This window comes from Stigmatopora argus, chromosome 8 (genome assembly GCF_051989625.1).
Source record: "Stigmatopora argus isolate UIUO_Sarg chromosome 8, RoL_Sarg_1.0, whole genome shotgun sequence".
In the NCBI taxonomy this organism is placed as follows: domain Eukaryota; kingdom Metazoa; phylum Chordata; class Actinopteri; order Syngnathiformes; family Syngnathidae; genus Stigmatopora; species Stigmatopora argus.
The window spans coordinates 10,216,859-10,234,835 of NC_135394.1; the positions used below are offsets into that span (position 1 = coordinate 10,216,859).

Below are 17,977 nucleotides of genomic sequence, written 5' to 3' on the forward strand. Positions count from 1 at the left end.
ATCCAATCAGAGGGAAGAGGTGGGAACTGTAAACGTGCCATTGCCAAGAACCATCTCTAGTCTATACAATGGGGAGTGTAAAGTGATTCCTTGTAAATATGCCGATTTCTGAAATTTGTCAGGAGCAAAAAAACATCGCAGTTTTGAAAGTGTTTTGGGTTACTACCCAGTGTTGAAGCTGGGAAATGCAACAACATGTAGTCTGAACTCAAGCCTTTTGTGCGGGCCATTGTCAAATATTTTATTTTTTCATCTATTTTATTTTCTGCCGGTCTATTTCTACTAGGCAAAACTAAAAATCTGAGTAACTTGTTTATACAAGCGTATGTCATTTCTTTTGACTTTTTTGGGGGTGATTTTACAGCTTTGTAGTATGTATATTGATTTGGTCGCGAAGGCTCGACTGGTTTCATCAATCACCGCAGCAAATACACCTTGTTCCAGGTCACGTGATTGGAGGCGGGCGGGATAGGAGCAATTTGTTAGCAGGCAGACACGCACCCGTCTGTAATTTCCACCCTGCCTTCCGGTACCCTTTCTTCCATCTCTGCCCAAAGTCTGCGGGACCTCCTCGAGTGTCACCCCCCCTAAAGGAAGCCCCCCAGCCCGCTGCGGAATGAGTTTTCTCAAGTGGAGACGCAGCGTGAAGAAAAACGACGGTAACAAGTGAGTCCGGACGCGATCGCGCTTTAAAGTGTCGCCAAATGAAGATTTCAAACGGTGGCCAAATACTTAAACGTTGGATTTAGTGTAGTTCAAAGTGAATCCTACTTTTTATTTACGTTAAGTAATATGTTTAGTGTCCCGATCCTTGTTTTGTCGGTGACGATCGCCTGTTGGACGACATTGTAGTGTCTAAAGTGGTCAGGCAGGCATGCTGTGGCTACTTTTATATATTCGGCACGACTAAATACATCTAAAAAGCTAAATGTTTGGCTTAAAATAGTTTTTTTTTTAAAAGAAGACATTTTCTGGTGCTTTGTGTGTTCAGGAAGTAAATCTGTCAATCATTCGAATGACATTCAGCAGTCAAAATTTGAGCCTCCGTTTTAACCCTTAAAACGCCACTCATTGGCTACTATTGACAGGGATGGACGTCCAGTCGAAATGGAAAGATGATTTTATTTATGCCATTAACGCTGCTAAACGTCCGATCCATTTTGTCCAGTCAAAATGGATTGGACGTCTAGCGCCCTCAATCACACAGAAAAGCATCAGGGCCTGTATCCAGTGTATTTCGGTTTACTCATTTTGTTATTTATTTAAGACAAAAAATGTTGTCTGAAAATAGTGATCCAGCTGCTTCTTTGACCGCTTTTGTCATGAATGTCACAAAAAAAATGGTTTCATCTTTGTTGCGCTGTGGTGTTCTTGGCGTTGCAAGATCCGTCAACTCAACATGAACTTTCACCTCTCCACAGGAATGTCGTAAAGACGGAAAGTGTCCCCGATGGCCCGGACTCCCCGAGCAGGTACTTCCTATCCGACCCCCTGAGGGGTTCTCGACATTTTTCTAAAGAGAGAAAAAAATAGCAATTAATAAATCATTTGCTGGCTTGATGATCACTGTTGTTAGGGGCAGCCATTGAATTAAGGATGTACTACTTTTTAATACCATAGTAATCATTCAGTTTTTTTGCAACAGGCTATCCGTCATAACCACTCCAAGTTTGGATCCTATCATCAATGACTTCAAGTAAGGGGATTCAACAATTTTTACAATAACTCGCAATAATCCAATAAACTAAATGTGTCAAATTCATTTTAGTCAAGAGCCACATTGTAGTGATAGTTTTCCTTCAATGACCCATATAAATATATAATTCAGTCAATCATAGAAAATTCTGAAGAGAAATTTACCGACATTAGATCATCTTTTTTCCCCCTGTGAGGTTGTTTTTAGAATTGACCTCAATTGGCATTAAATTTTATTCCAAGTGTTTTTAAGAATCCTTTAAAAGTTAAACATAAAGTAAAGGTCCATTTCATTAATCTGGTTTTAGGAATAAAAATAAATCCTAATTTACCTTAAAGAAGAAAAGTTAAGTCTGATTTCTGGCTGTAACTGCCACCCAATTGTTCTTGACGGCCACTTGAGCCGTAGACGTGAACCCCAACAGTAACGTGAGCGTCCACCTGCTAAACAAGTCCCACAATCGTTTCCCTCGAGCAATTGTTGGTCTCTAGGATGGATTTCATCCCTGGAGATGGATTTATCTCATGTTCTCGTTGTCCTTTTTAGTTTGGAGTTACAAAACAACAACAAAGATGGCCCGGAACAAGCGAATCCTTCCAACGGGTAAGACCAGTCAGTGGACTTCTCTGCATCGCCATGGCAACACTTTCAGAGAGCAACGTGACTCTGAATTATAGTGGCTTGTGACATGCTGATGTCAGCAGAAGGTCATCAGCCGGGAGGCTTGCCCGCCACCCGAATGGGAACGTGCGCTTTTGTTTAATAAAAAAACTAAACAAATTAAATCAGGAAGTTGAGATTTAGAAAATGTCCGTTTTTTATAATATGTATAACAAATGACAACCAGTTTTACCCTTAAATGCCCTTTAAGTGTGTTTAAAAAGAACAACCAAATTGTGTTGATATCCAAGCTGGCAATTTGGCCTCAGCCAATTAGAGCAAGAAGGAATTAGCTTCATTAAAAGACTTTGTAGTTCAGTTAAGTTTAGGGCTGCCACAAAGGACCCTTTTGAGAATTGATTAATCGCCAATTTTTTTCCCTAATTATTTATAAACGTATATGATCCTGATTATTTATCATTGTAATCCTCATTATGTTCAATTGCAAAAGCAAAGATCTCCCTTTGATGGCTTTGAAAAATATAAAAATCATGGTACATTCACCGCCAACCCAAATAACAAACACTGAAAAAAATATTTTTTATAATATTAATCACCGGCACCAACGACAAGGGCAACGACGTCAAAGTCAAAATGGTAGTAATTTTGTTTTTTTAAATGATTATCAATTGAACAATCTCACACATTCCATAAGCACACCAAAAGCATCATGGCCAAAATAAAATATATATTAAACTCAAAGACAAAATGTTCCCGTTGAGGCCTTTCGTAACCTGAATAGTTTGTATGGCAAGGCATTCGTAAGTAGAGCTACTGTCATACTAAATGACCAAGAATAAAATAATTCAAAAAAATGTAAACACTTTAAATCTTTAAATTGTCTTTAAATGATGAATCAACAATCAAAACAGTTACAGTTCAGTCATCGATTTGGCGAGTAATCATGACGGCCGTGGTTAAGCGTGTGCGGTCGATTGGTCGCCGGTCTTTTGGTCGCCGGTCTTTTGGTCGCGGTCTTTTGGTCGCCCGGACCGCGACAACGGGCGACCAAAAGACCGGCGACAAAACAAGGTAAAACAACACGGTCTATGCATCAATAAAAGCCAACAATGGCCATGAGCAGTTTCACTGAGCCGACGTGTGAGTGTATAAGTTTGTATGTACATGCATTGTCCCTTTAAGAAGCTACGTCAGTCAGGGTCCTAACAAGTTCTCCAACAAAAAACAATAAAAGTCCGGGAAATTTGGAGCTTCTCTTTAGTCTAATAATTACTATGGCATTAAGTATGACTAAATAGTAATTCGCAGTTTGTATTTAGGGAATTTGAGCAACGATTTAAATGGTAATTATCAATAACCTTCCGGGCGACCAAAAGATCGGCGACCAAAAGACCGGCGACCAATCGACTGTGTACCGTGGTTAAGGACCCTTACTTAATGTGTTTACGATGTTATGAGCGTTCCCTCAAATTGAGCTGTGTGTTGAACAGACGACGTCACTGATAACATATCCTCTTGTTTGATGTGTGATAGTCATCTCAATCTTGTTATGGGCTTGCTGGAGCTGCTGAGTGCTTCCTCCTCCTCCTCCTCCTCCTCTTCCTCCTCCTCCCATCCCTCATTCCCCGCCTCCTCTCACGCCAGCTGCCCAGCTGCTGCTTCTTTCTGGGGGGAAAGACACGCCGTCTTGTTTAATCAGCCTTTCCTCACACACACATGAAAATGTCAGGAGAACAGCCACTGTCGAACGGGTAAGAGACGTCAATTGGTCGGCGTGGCTCATCTCCTTAATACGCGTGGCATGTGGACAAACTTGCTGGGATTGTTTTGCCGAGCTGCCTCGTGTCGCAGCACGGAACACCTCATAGAATAGTGGCGACGCTGGCGACAGAGGCGAGGCAGGGTCCATAACGGGACGCTATCAACTGGGGATGTTGCGCAGAGGTGCGAATGGGAGTGGTTTGTCTTCCTTGCTAATCGAGAAAGATGGGCACAATATCGTGCACGGTGGCTGCGAATGACCATAAATGAACCGTATGTCTACTGTGTGCGTTGGCTTTGTTGTACTTTTCTGACAATGTAGTCAGAGGAATTCGGATTCTCGAAGTGGATGTTGGCTTGCTCATGGCTTGTCTTCTTGTTAGTACCAGTTGAGTGGGTTTTTGTGCTGCCAAGGAATGACACAACCTTTACCTTTTATTGTCCGCTTAATGATAGGATTTCAATTACATGTGGCCTCGGTGTTAGTAGTCAGGTTTGTAATACAATTAAGCCTAGTTAGTGCTGGGCGTGATGGTGAGACAAATCGGCAAATCGATATCATCATAAAGTCCTATCGTTGTTGAGTTCAGTCAAATAATTATATTTTATTATTTGAATCGGGGTCTCGTGAAAGTTTTATTTTTAAACTTCCGATCTGATCCAGTTTTTCTTTCCCCAAAATGTTTTGTCTATTCCAAACTGGTGCCCATATTTTTAGACCAAGGGTGTCAAACTCGGGTTGGTTCGCGGGATGGATTCACTTCAACTCGATTTCATGTGGGCCAGACGGTTTTTAGATATAATATTTAGATTTTTTTTATAAATAGGATTGAAAGAACTGGATCAAAAGCCCTAGATTTCTTATAGATCTAAAATTATTTGAGCTTTTGTTTTCTTAGTAAGGGAAAACGTCTTTTAATCATTTGTTTTTCCATTTCAAAAGGAAACTAACTAATTATGTTCAATTTTTAAATATTTATTTTTAGATTATAAAAAATGCTTTTTAAACCAAAAACACAAAGAAAAAAAATGGATTAAAAAATTGAAACAATTGATTTAAAAAGGGGAAAATCAGGAAATATGAAACATCTATAAATCTTCATTTGAATTTTTTTTCCTAAAACAGAAAGTCAGCACTCATGATTTACTTTATCGGGCCACACAAAATGATGCGGTGGGCCAGATTTGGCCCCCTGGGCCACCACTTTGACACCTGCGGTTTAGACCAATAAAAAAATAATGCAAACACTGAATGGAAAATAATATTTGTATTCATGTAGTCAATACTGTTACTGCCTCAAGAAATACTCTGTTTACAAATACTCCACAATGTTTTGTTACTATCATATTTTTTTAATTCAATAATTATTTTTAATGATGTTTTTTTAATGTAGGATCAAATAAATATGAGGGATTGAAACTGTTTATTAGTCTGTACTGTACATTCTCAAAACAAACATGGAACATCTGATGGCAGCTGCTGTGACAAATTAGCTGGGAATTCTTTTTGTAATTAAGTTATTTCTACTTCTTGAATAATAACAGAATGTTTTGATTTCAAGATAAAATATTATCGTCAGATTAGTGTTTTTTATACCGATATTGTGCACCATTTTTGCCTAAAATGGATGCAGGCGAGCACTGATGAGTGTTATCAAACCACAAAGAGACCCTCGGATGGATGAGAACATTGTCACGTGAAAAAAGACCCCTTATTTTTGGGATTTGCCCTTCGTTTAATTCGGCCGGTCCAACCAGCTGCTGGTCATATGGTGAGGACAGGAGTCACCCCTATGTCATTAGCTAGTCCGTTGCTAGTGTACGTTCCCCTGTCTGTGTGTGTTTGTTTGTTAATTGGTAGGAATGTAAAATTACATTGGTCATCACTATTGCACAGATTAGTGCCTTTAGCTGACCGGGCTTTTCTATTCTCTTCCAGTGGTCTGGTATGTCTTGAATGAGGCGTTTTCTTGAAAACATGACTTTTTTTTCCAAGATCACGTGATCAGCACATACAAATCTGTGGTTTGTAGATTCTATTCACAACAGTGGGAATAACAAGCAGGCCTTTAGGTCATATTCACTCATTTTCTCTTACTGCTTATCCTCCCTAACTTAAATGACCTTAATGATGTGTTTTTTTTTTAAATAAATATTTAGTGTTTTTTTTTTTAATGTCTTTGCAGAAGGTAAGGACTATTGGTTATAGATTGGGTACACGGTCGTTTGGTCGCCGGTCTTTTGGTCTCCGGTCTTTTGGTCGCCCGGAGGGTTATTGATAATTACCATTTAAATCGTTGCTCAAATTCCCTAAATACAAACTGCGAATTACTATTTAGTCATACTTAATGCCCTATTAATTATTAGGCTAAAGAAAAGCTCCAAATTTCCTGTACTTTTATAGTTTTTTGTTGGAGAACTTGTTAAGACCCTGACTGAAGTAGCTTCTTAAAGGGACAACGCATGTACATACAAACTCATACACTCACACGTCGGCTCAGTGAAACTGCTCATGGCCATTGTTGGCTTTTATTGATGCGTAGACAGTGTTGTTTTACCTTGTTTTGTCGCCGGTCTTTTGGTCATTGGTCTTTTGGTCGCCCGTTGTCGCGGTCCGGGCGACCAAAAGACCGCGACCAAAAGACGGCGACCAAAAGCCTGGCGACCAATCGACCGCACACGATAGATTGGACGTTTATCGCTGGCGTCCAACACCCTCATTCAATAACATTATATTTTACACCATTAGGAATATTTCTGACGTGTTTCCTTAGTTTGAAGTAGGAATGTTCCAAAATGAATGTGTGTCGTTAACAGTTCATTTTTTTTAAAGTAACAGTTTCATCTGTCAATGGCAGCCAGTGAGTCATGCCAAAAGATAGACACGCTTCAGAGTGCAGATGCTTAACGCTGATGAGGCGTTCACATTTCAGACCGAAATGGAGAAATAAAAGTCCCATTTATATGCTTTGTTGAATCCTGTGATTGGATCCGTGTAGGCGGCAGCAGAGCGGAAGGGAGCATAAAACAGCGCCCAATGTATGCTCCTCACATGACAGTCATGTGCATGTGGCGACATGATTAGTAGACTTTGAAAAATAGTCACATTTCACTTCAGTGTGGACATTAAGACCAAACTCCTTTTGGTTGCAAATTAGAAGGACCGATCTGTACATTTCTACCGAAATGCCCTGTTTTGTTGAGTCACTGTTTGTTTGCTTTTTTGTCCACGCAGGTGCTCAAGGTCAGACTTGTCGCTGGATCTCAAAGACTGCATGGCCGCCTTGGATCTGTTCCTCCAGAATGACTTTGAGGAAGCACAGGCCCGCTTGAGACCCAGGTAGGAGTGAGTGCACACTGCAGCAAGAGCAAACTGCAACAACAGCTTTTTAGCCCACGTGATAAGCCACACGCTCTCCCGCACGTGTTTTGCACTGATAAAGAAGACCTCCTTTATTTGTCCCTGGAGGAAATTCAATTAATTGTGCATGCTGCTTACAATGGTCAGATTGAAAAGCACAACAAGGGCCTTCTTTGCACTGGTCATAATAAGACACATGAACTAGCACACTGTGGAAATTGCTATGCGAGAGAGATGTTTGCGAACACCTGTTGCCTCCACTAAGGTATTCCTCACTTCTTTTCTCCTCCATCATTAGAGTCTTGGTGACGCTACTGCCAATTATACACTCTGTCCTCTCCCATTTTCTTCTTGTGGGTGCTGGTTTGACTCAAGAACACTCTGTTATTATTAGACTGACATTGTTTCTAGGAGTGCAAATCGCCACGTTCGTGAAGATCGAGATTGAGTCTTTGATTTCAAATACAAAGTCTGTCCCGATTCGATTTGGCTTCAATTCAATGGCCTAAAATCATGTGGTATCTTCACAGAGCCACTATCAGTGTTGTTCCTGTCTCTTTTTTAAGACGTGTTTAAGAACTTTAATAGTCCTTTTAACTTCTCGCACTCGGTCATTATTTGACGAAAAAAATCATAATTGCATGTGTATTTTTTTTTATACAAAAACAACCAGTGCTAAACAACCTTTTCTAGCAGTCGTGATTTTGAGGCGGATCCAAACTCAACCTCTTGACTTGAAGTAACATGGCTGTGAAGTGTTTAGAATTCTTCCCCGTTCTCACCAGCAACGCAACTGGCCTCACAGCTACTTCCTAAAAGCTTTCTTGTTGGACTCGTGTCAGTGTCGCACCACACATGATCTCATTGGCTGCCATTGGCGGCGGGAGACGTAAAATCCATTTTAACAGGCAGGCACAGAAAGAAGGACAAGAACATGCCACCCCCAAGAAGAGCATCTCTTAACACACAACACATCCAACCTTGGCGGCCTCAAATTTCCTAAAGTGATCATTTTAAAGATGTTTTCTTCAAGCTTTCAAAACACGCCTATGCAAGTTCACTTTCTTAGGGTGTGGATAAATAACAATGAAATGTTTGCGCAGAAAAATCAGTAGTTTAATAGGTTTGTGTTTGGAGATCATTTGGTATGTCCAAAGCATAACCTAGCCCTCAGATGACTTACTTTTGTGTTGTCTTTTTTGTTCAACTAAATTCTTTCTATCTGAAATCATCTTTTGATAATGCTTAACAACTGGAACAACGAGTAGAACTATGATGACGTCAAGGCCTCCTCAGCTTTTACGGACAAACCTTTTAGGCCAGCTGCCCCAGGAATAAATGGTCGGGCACGGTGTTTATATTTGGGTTGCGGTTTCGGGTATGGCAGTTTAATCTCATGTATACATTCATAATAATCAGCGTGTGAGACACCTCCCCTTTCACTTTGTTAACTTTGACTTCACTTTGACAGAATTAAAGACAGCATGTATCATGCCCTGACCTACGCCACCTTCCTAGAAATGCAGGCCATGATGACCTTTGAACCCCAACACATCCAGGACGCAGGAAACACCATGAAAGATGCACAAGCTATTTGCCAGCGGTGAGACTTTGCCCTTATTGTACATGTTCATTTTCCATATTTCATAAGCAATGAACAATGGTGAAGCAACCACAAGTTTTCTGGTTTTGAAATAATCCGTTTAGCCCTGTTGATGCACCCACAGTTTGTTCATAATTATATAACATATATTTGAGAGAATCACACAAGTGCAGAAATTGTATATATTTCATATAAATCATTGTGTGTGCATAGATGTGATTGTTTGCTCTCCTCATCAGGCACCGAAAGAAATCCAGCTTCTCCAAGGGGTTCACAGAAGGTGGGTGCGTTTTTTTGTTTTGTTTTTTGTTCAATATTAAAAGGAAAAAACGATGCTTTTCACTCCAGACGAGATACATGCAGAAGTCTGTTATGCCGAGTGTCTCCTGCAGAGGGCAGCTCTCACCTTCCTTCAGGTTTAGTAAAGGCTGCCTCTATCTAATGTTTCCTCCAATTATCGATCACTTAACCATGACTTTCTTGTCTCAACTACCTCTCCATAGGATGAAAATATGATCAGTTTCATCAAAGGAGGAATCAAAGTGCGAAATAGCTACCAGACATACAAGTAAGCGAGTCAACCTGCCTCAACATTTTGTAAATATGTCATTTTTTTCCCACTGATTTGACTTGCCTTAATACTCAGAGAACTACACAAAGTCCTCGAGTCCACTGGGCACACTCACGGCGACAATCATTGTCATTTTGAGGGTGGAGTGAAATTGGGAGTCGGAGCCTTTAATCTGGTAAGAAGATAAAACGTCTTTTAAAAGGAAAGACAACACCTTAATCATTTTGCCACCAGAAAGTGTGGTAGACATTTTATTGTCAGTGTCAGTTTTTAGAATAAATGCAATAAAAAATGTGACTCCTAGCGCCCAAATTGCATTACTACATCCACAAGTTCAATTTTCTAGAATTATTATTTTTGCACCATCTATCTACCAATCTGATCTTGCATTCCTTTTGCTTCTCGCCCTATTATAGATGATCTCCATGCTGCCCACACGCATGCTCAAACTGTTGGAATTTGTCGGCTTCTCGGGTAATAAGGTGAGCTCCCGTCACTGCATAGAAAAAGTGCTTTTTTTTAAAATTTAAATATTGCATGTACTTGTATGCAGGAGTTTGGTCTCCAGGAGCTTCAGGACGGTTGTACAGAAAGCACATTTCGGTCCTTTTTATGTAACATGCTGCTGCTTTGTTATCATACCTTCATGAGCTTTATACTAGGCAAGTAAACATACACAAAAATGGACACAACTGGTGGGAAATCGCTCTCATTTTCTGCTATTGCACGTTATTTGTGACCTGCAGGCACTGGAGAAGGAGACGTAGAAGATGCGGAAAAACTACTGGAGCCGTATCTTAAGAGATATCCTAAGGTGGCTGAGTGTTTTTTTTCTTTGTTTTTTGTGACATGGTTTACAAAAATGGCTTTTTCATCTCAGGGATCGATCTTTTTGTTCTTCGCTGGTCGAATCGAGGAGATCAAAGGCAATCTGGATGCAGTAAGAGACCGTTTTTGATGGATCCAAAAGCACAAGTCACACTAAATGTTGACATATGCGTGTATTTCTAAGGCTATTAAGCGTTTTGAGGAGTGCTGCGAGGCTCAGCAGCAGTGGAAGCAGTTCCATCACATGTGCTACTGGGAGCTCATGTGGTGCTTCACCTATCAGCGACATTGGAAGATGGCATACTTCTATGCTGACTTGCTCAGCAAGGAGAACTCTTGGTCCAAGGTAGGCTTCCAGCATGCACAGTTGTGTGTTGTTATGCTACATTTTTCAAAAACATGCCTTTCCAATAACGTGAAGAATCGAAATTGACCGGAGAAGGCACCAACTACAAAACAAATTACGATTTGACACCAAAAATTTCAAGAAAAGGTCTGGAATGTGGGATGCCACACTTACTTTTCTAACGACTACGCAGGAAGGCTTCACGAACCTGCTCCACTGTCTCTGCTGTCTTAAAATTATTGCCCTACAAAATGGGGTCAAACATTTTGGAACACAACAATTAATGAAAAAATGTGCCTTAAACAGGTAAAAGTTTGCTTTTGCCCAAAAATCAGATATGTCCTAATTGGTCTTTTGCCATATTACACTGAAAATGCCTGATTATGTCTACTCTTCGAAGCTAAGCAGGGTCAGGTCTGGTTAGTACTTGGATGGGAGACAGCCTGGGAATACAACATCAAGACTGTGGGTGTATCCTCCCCGCCACCGGCGGTGGCGGGGAGGATACACCCACAGTCTTGATGTCCCTTCCCCCTGCCAGAGGCATCCAAGTACTAACACAGCCCGACCCTGCTTAGCTTCCAAGAGTAGACAATCAGGCATTTTCAGTGTAATATGGCATAAACCCAACTATATTATACTATAACGATATTTTGGCAAAAGCAAACTTTTACCTGTTTAGTGCACATTTTTCATTAATACAGTGTTCCAAAATGTTTGAGCCCATTTCATAGGCCAATAATTTTGAGAGCGCTGCGACAGTGGAGTAGGTTCGTGAAGCCTTCCTGCATAGTCCTCGGAAGAGTGTAAGAAGAGCAAGTGTGGAAAGTCACATTCCATCCCTTTTCTTGAAATTTTTGATGCCAAGTCCTAATTTGCTTTGTAGTGAGTGCCTTCTTTGAAACATTTGTGAAGGAGGCACGCTGCAATGTCTTTGGTGACTGAGTCTGAGCATACTCTTACACGCAAAATGCCTTTTCTTCTGAAGTGAACGGCATTTGTTCACCTGAAAAGATAGAAATGCCAAACATTACACAAATACTTGAAACGTTTCTACACAAGCTATTTGAGGCCATTCCAACAAAAATGGTTAAAGTTAATTATTGTTACACCTTGTATACCACTAAACCACCAGTCTTTTTTTTTTTAAACAAATCCTATCAATTCTGGGGTTGTTCTGAAGCAAGGGTGTCAGACTCGGGTTCACGGGCTGCGTTAAGGTCAACTCGATTTCATATCTAGATTTTTTTAAATAAATGGATTAAAATATTCAGTTTTTTTATAGATCTAAAACAATATATATTTTAGCTTTTTTAAAATATATTTTTAGATTTTACAAAATGATTTTTGAACTAAAAACAGAAAGGAATGATTAAAAAAAATACAATTATTGATTTAAAAGGGGGAAAATCACGAAATTTAATATACATCTATACTCTTCATTTTAATTTGATCCTAAAACAGAAAGTCGGCACTCATGATTTACTTTCCCGGGCCACACAAAATGATGCGGTGGGCCAGATTTGGCCCCCGGGCCGCCACTTTAACACGTGTTCTAAAGGAAATAGTACGGTAATCCCTCGAATATCGTGGTTAATGTAGACTCTGGAAATGGAGACAAGTGTACTTCTGAAATGAATTCTATTAAGGAACTATCCCTTCCTTCCATATTCTTTCAGTGGGTCTAAAAACTATAATGCAAGCATTGCTGAGCAAGGAAAGCCTCAGGACCTCAATTTTCTTCTTATGGCTTCCCTCGTCATTCTGTAAAAAAATGGCTTATGTGAGATTGCAGCACTAACCATTATTTTCCACCCTCAGGCCACCTATGCGTATATGAAAGCAGCCTACCTCAGCATGCTGACAGAGGATGATTGCCTAACCTTCGGGGAGACTGCGCTCACTCTCTTCAGGTCGTCCAAGATGTTTTATTTTTTTTATTATTTTTTTTTTTTAATTACATTTTTCTCATTTGAAGTGAAAAGGGAATCATTAATTGTGCTACCGCTATTAAAAGTGCCATCGTAATGTCATTATCGAGGTAACACCTGTGCTTTGTAGTGTGAACTGAAACAGTTATGTTGTTTTAAATGTTATTTCAGAAAATTAAACAATCTATTTTATACAATTGGAGATTTTGGATGAAACATTGAAAAATAAACCTTAACCTATCTTGTGTGCTGCTACATATTAATCAATTACAGTTGATAAACCACCAGTGTTGCTGAGCTTAAATATAAATGACAACTTTCTATATCATTATTTATTTAATATTTATAATATTTGTATTAATAACAAGGCTGCAAATAAGGAGAATTGCAATCATCAAGTAAATGGGATGACAAAAAAGTGAAGAAGAAAAAAAGACTTACATTTCCTTTACCTATTTTGGGGAAAACTATTTGCCGAGATCAAACTAAAAAGTATTATATTTGTTCAAACATCCTCCCATAGTTACAAGCGACAGCAATGAAAGAATACTGCACCCCACACCCCCCCAAAATAATTTAAATGCAATTTAATAGTTTCATATTAGATTTATTTTGGATATTTGGCGGTGGGACGAGAAAAAATAGCCTTTTAGGGGTTACGCCAGACTTTTTTCCCTATTCGTAAGAAATGTTTTCTCCTAGGTTTACTTTGTCTAGCTGGACAAGTCAATTTCCTTAGTAACTTCATGTTTTAGCATTTTGTATCTGGATTATTTAAGATTTTAAAATGAATACATTGACCCATATGCTATATATTGCAGGCAAGTGCAAGGTCTAAAGCAGAAAATTGCCGGCAAGTCCTTACCCACGGAGAAGTTTGCCATCAGGAAAGCGCGTCGCTACCTCACAGAAAACCACATTCCTCTGCCTGTCCCTCCCTTGGTCAGTGCTGCTTCTGTGTTTGAAACATCAAAGTAGACATCATTTAACAGTTAAACCAACCTCTTAATTGGTGAATCGAGATGAAAAAAACATGAGATCCAAACTTCCATAATTGAAACTGACTTCATGTTCAGGAGATGATGTACATTTGGAACGGCTACACCATCATCGGCAAGCAAAAAGAGTTGACCGAAAACATGCTGAAGACACTCGACGAGGCGCAGGCGAAACTCGAAAGCCTGGAAAGTACGAGTAATCGTAATCCGTCGGAAGTTTCATCTCTTTTGATAGCGTTCAAATAGATGAAGATGCTCCTTCTCAGTTTCGATTTCAATTTGCTGCTCTGTCAGGGTCGGAGTTCTCGTTTGATGACCACTGTCTGCTCAGCTTGCTGAAGGGACTGTGTCTTAAGCACCTGGGGCATAACGATGAGGCCGAACACTACTTTACTCTTGTCCTCTGCAAGTAAGCCTTACGCAGACGATCATAAACTTACACATATAATGTATTAGTTCTTTCTATAGTGATTAATAATGAATCTCTTTCATTTGTTTCTACAGTGAGACCCAGATCAAGTATGACCACTACCTCGTCCCCAATGCCATGTTGGAGCACAGTTTGTTATGTCTGGAGCAGGGTCGCAACGAGGAAGCTGTAAAACTACTAGAAGCAGCAAAGTAAGTAGTCTTGCATCACAAGATGGATCCATTACATACCTGTCAATTCATAATTTTTTCCCATATTTTAGATCATTTCAAATTGTGTACGCCATATGACAACTTTTGTACAGGTTTTTTTTTTTTAAGTAGGTTTTTTTTGTTAAAAACGATCTCGTTTTACCCGTTTCGGCTCTAATTCGGATCATCTGGGTCACTGGCAGCAGCCGAAAACGTCATCGTCGACTGCTAATATTGTCATGCTTTGCGCATGATATGCGCACGCACATAAAGAAATGTTATTTGCCATAGGAACTAAACCAGGTGTTTCTTTGAAAACGTTACTCAGTGTTATACACTAACTTAAAAATGATTTGTCTGCAGGCAAAATTACAAAAACTACTCCATGGAATCCCGGACTCACTTCCGTATTCAAGCCGCTCTCCACAAAGCCAAGGGTGCCAGAGAAAACGGAGTCTGTGCGCCCTTAAGCCCATAAAGATGGAGGACAGCTGGGATTCCACGTCTGCATTCTCCCATAATGCAACACTCGGCTCTAGCCTGCAGTGGCCAAATTTTGGTGGAAGAGTAATCTTTGGCATTTTTTTGTTTTATATTTTAATCCGTCTCCTTTAATGGTAAACGCCGCTGATGGCGCGCCAACGTGGCACTGATGGCGATGCTGCGTTCACTTGCTGACCTTAACTTCCTCCATTGATTGGAAGTCCAGGTATGTCTGAGCATGTGCCTTTAATAACAGCTGCTACTACTACAGTCTTCCCTCAATTATTGCGAATTCACTTCTTCGCTATTTTTTCCTGCTATTAATTATTTTAAAAATATATATTATATGTATGTATATATATAAGTTCAAAAAATGTGAAAATCCACGCTGAAACTCGCAAGCCGCTCTTGCTAGTAGGACTCAGCACTGAATTAAAAAACAAACAAAATAAAGGTAGAATCTACTTTGCGATTTTTTGATTAGACCATCTCTGGTCTACTTTAACCGTGATACTCGAGGGATTACTGTACTGGGAAAAAAAACAATATTGGTCTATGCAGGGTTGAGGTGGTGGTCCTAATGGAGACGTGTATACAAAGGAATTAGCTTTGTGAGAACTATTTTCCTGTTTATTTGATCTAAGGTAGGGGAGAGTAGGGTTGCTTGTGACAATTTTTACTTTCCTGAATATATTCATATTATCACATCTTAGAATAGTGACTTATGAAATAAGAAAACGGTGATCGTTTCTGACTAGAAAGCTTAACATGATGGGTTGGAACTAGCATCCTTTTCAGTTTCCATCTCTTATTTCTCTTTAGTAATTTATTATCATCCAAAGACATCATGTCGGGTTTATAATTCAACACTATGGGGTAGCCTTTTATTTGAAAAGGATTAAAAATGTTGAAAATCTTATAAATGGTTAAGTGGTTTTAGTTAGGTACTTTAATAATAAGTAACATTAACAAAAATACATTTAAACACTACTGTTGAATTTGAACAGGTTTCCAATGTTACCTCATGTGTGACAATCAACCCCAAATCATCTATTTGGCTAAAAGCTAAACTAAAAGTTTGCTGGAGAATATGAATCAAAACTACTTATTTTCCCCTCATACTTTTGAATTGGATGGATGGAGCAAACAACAGGGGATTAGTGCTGAACAATTTTCACAGTAAAACACCATTCTTTGTAGTTTTTCATCTTTTGCGGTTTTGGCAGAACACCAGGGAAAACGGGGGAATATTGTACAGTACAATACTGTAATTAGTAGCATTGAGACAGTATATATATGGTTTCATTTATCTAAATTGGAATTATCTTAATTGTTGCAAACTCAAACTATTCATGTTGCGAGGGAGGTTTGGTGTCCATGATTGTGATGAGGCTTCTGTTAAATTTAACATTCCAATAACAACTTGTTTAGCGGCTTACATTATGTTGTATTTTTTCCTTTTGGTTTTACCTGGACATTTAAACATCAAACATTGTGGCATTGCGATATTTGCATTCTGCAAATAAGATTGTGCAAGGTATAGTGACATTTCTGTAAATACTAAATGTTTTTATTGTAAATTAAAATGGAATTATGAAAATAAAATGTCCTTTAAAAAAATATAGGTATCATTTTTATTATTACTATAAACCTTGTTGTACCACTCAAAAGAGCAATTCAGGGAAACCAGTTTTTTTTTTTACGATCGTAAACTGGACAGGGCAAAAAAAGCATTTTATAAATGATCTAAGTGACAAACATTGATCATAGCCACCCCAGTTAAGTTTATGTATAGTAGGGATGCCCCAACAATGACAATTCTTCGTTATAATTTACCATTTATATTCCTAATGCTTGGATTTACAAACTATGTATTTGGTCAAGAAATGTCAGCAAAGCCCAACATAAGATTTGATGAAAAATTAAATGTTTAACTTGACCCGCTATGCACTAAATAATGAACAAGTATATAATATGCTAATTCGCAACACTGCCACCCCAGCCTAAGTAAATTCGACATCCATTGCTGTTTTTCAGTGAGTTAACCTTTTTCAGACAATAACATCAGTACATTGCTTACTGACGCGCTACATGAATATAGTTGAAAAAATGGACGTGTGAAAGGGGAATGCGCGTGCGCATATTATACTTCAAGCATGACAATATCAGCAGTCGACGATGACGTTTGCGTCTGCTACCAGTGACCGAGACGATCCGGATTAGAGCAGAAATGGGTAAAATGAGATCGGTTTTACAAAAAATTAAAAAAATCCCTTTACAAAAGTTGTCATATGGCGTACACAACTTGAAATTATTAAAAAAAAACGTATAAAATACGGGAAAAACCTATAAGTTGACAGGTATGTAATGGACCCATCTTGTGATGCAAGACTACTTACTTTGCTGCTTCTAGTAGTTTTACAGCTTCCTCGTTGCGACATTGCTCCAGACATAACAAATTGTGCTCCAACATGGCATTGGGGACGAGGTAGTGGTCATACTTGATCTGGGTCTCACTGTAGAAACAAATGAACGGAATTCATTATTAATCACTATATAGAGAGAACTAATACATACATTATACAGTGGTACCTCGTGATACAACATGCTCGTGGTACGACGAAAAATTGGATCGAATAATTCGCCCGCGATATGATCAAAATTTCGAGATGCGACCAAGCCAGGTGGAATCGAAACTGAGAAGGAACATCTTCATCTATTTGAACGCCATCAGAAGAGATCAAACTTCCGACGGATCCTCTGACGATTGCTCGTACTTTCCAGGCTTTCAAGTTTCGCCTGCGCCTCGTCGAGTGTCTTCAGCATGACGATCCGGATTAGAGCCGAAATGGGTAAAACGAGATAGGTGTTTGCAAAAAAAAATGTATTAAAAAAAAACCTGTACAAAAGTTGTTATATGGCATACACAATTTGAAATGATCAATAACCTATAAATTGACAGGTATGTGCAATATTATTCGAGGGATTACTGTACTCACCTGACTTAGGGTGGTATGGAAACATTTTGGTAACAAAACCACCTAAAAAAACATTGTCTGTTATAGACGAATCAGTCAAAACAAAGGCTTTGTTATTGTTTTTTTAAGCATGAGGACGGTCGAATTTGTAGATTTAGGCTGGCTGTTGTATTGAAGCC

At 39.2% G+C, this 17,977-nt stretch overlaps 1 protein-coding gene across 2 annotated transcripts; it reads left to right on the top strand.

Moving 5' to 3' along the window:
• Positions 1-314: 314 nt before the first annotated feature.
• On the top strand, positions 315-16,440 carry ttc39a (tetratricopeptide repeat domain 39A). 2 transcript variants are annotated; one of them, XM_077606639.1, is made up of 21 exons: positions 315-666; positions 1,422-1,472; positions 1,646-1,696; positions 2,243-2,299; positions 7,314-7,418; positions 8,911-9,042; positions 9,282-9,322; positions 9,391-9,458; positions 9,546-9,610; positions 9,689-9,788; positions 10,030-10,095; positions 10,167-10,275; positions 10,360-10,427; positions 10,494-10,553; positions 10,626-10,787; positions 12,609-12,700; positions 13,540-13,660; positions 13,795-13,906; positions 14,011-14,125; positions 14,221-14,337; positions 14,701-16,440. In XM_077606639.1, the coding sequence occupies exons 1-21, from the start codon at positions 617-619 to the stop codon at positions 14,813-14,815; spliced, it is 1,857 nt and encodes a 618-aa protein (XP_077462765.1). In that variant the 5' UTR covers positions 315-616; the 3' UTR covers positions 14,816-16,440. The 2 variants fall into 2 exon arrangements, with proteins under 2 accessions (XP_077462765.1, XP_077462766.1); XM_077606640.1 differs by lacking the exons at positions 315-666; positions 1,422-1,472; positions 1,646-1,696; positions 2,243-2,299 and adding an exon at positions 3,866-4,068.
• Positions 16,441-17,977: the final 1,537 nt, after the last annotated feature.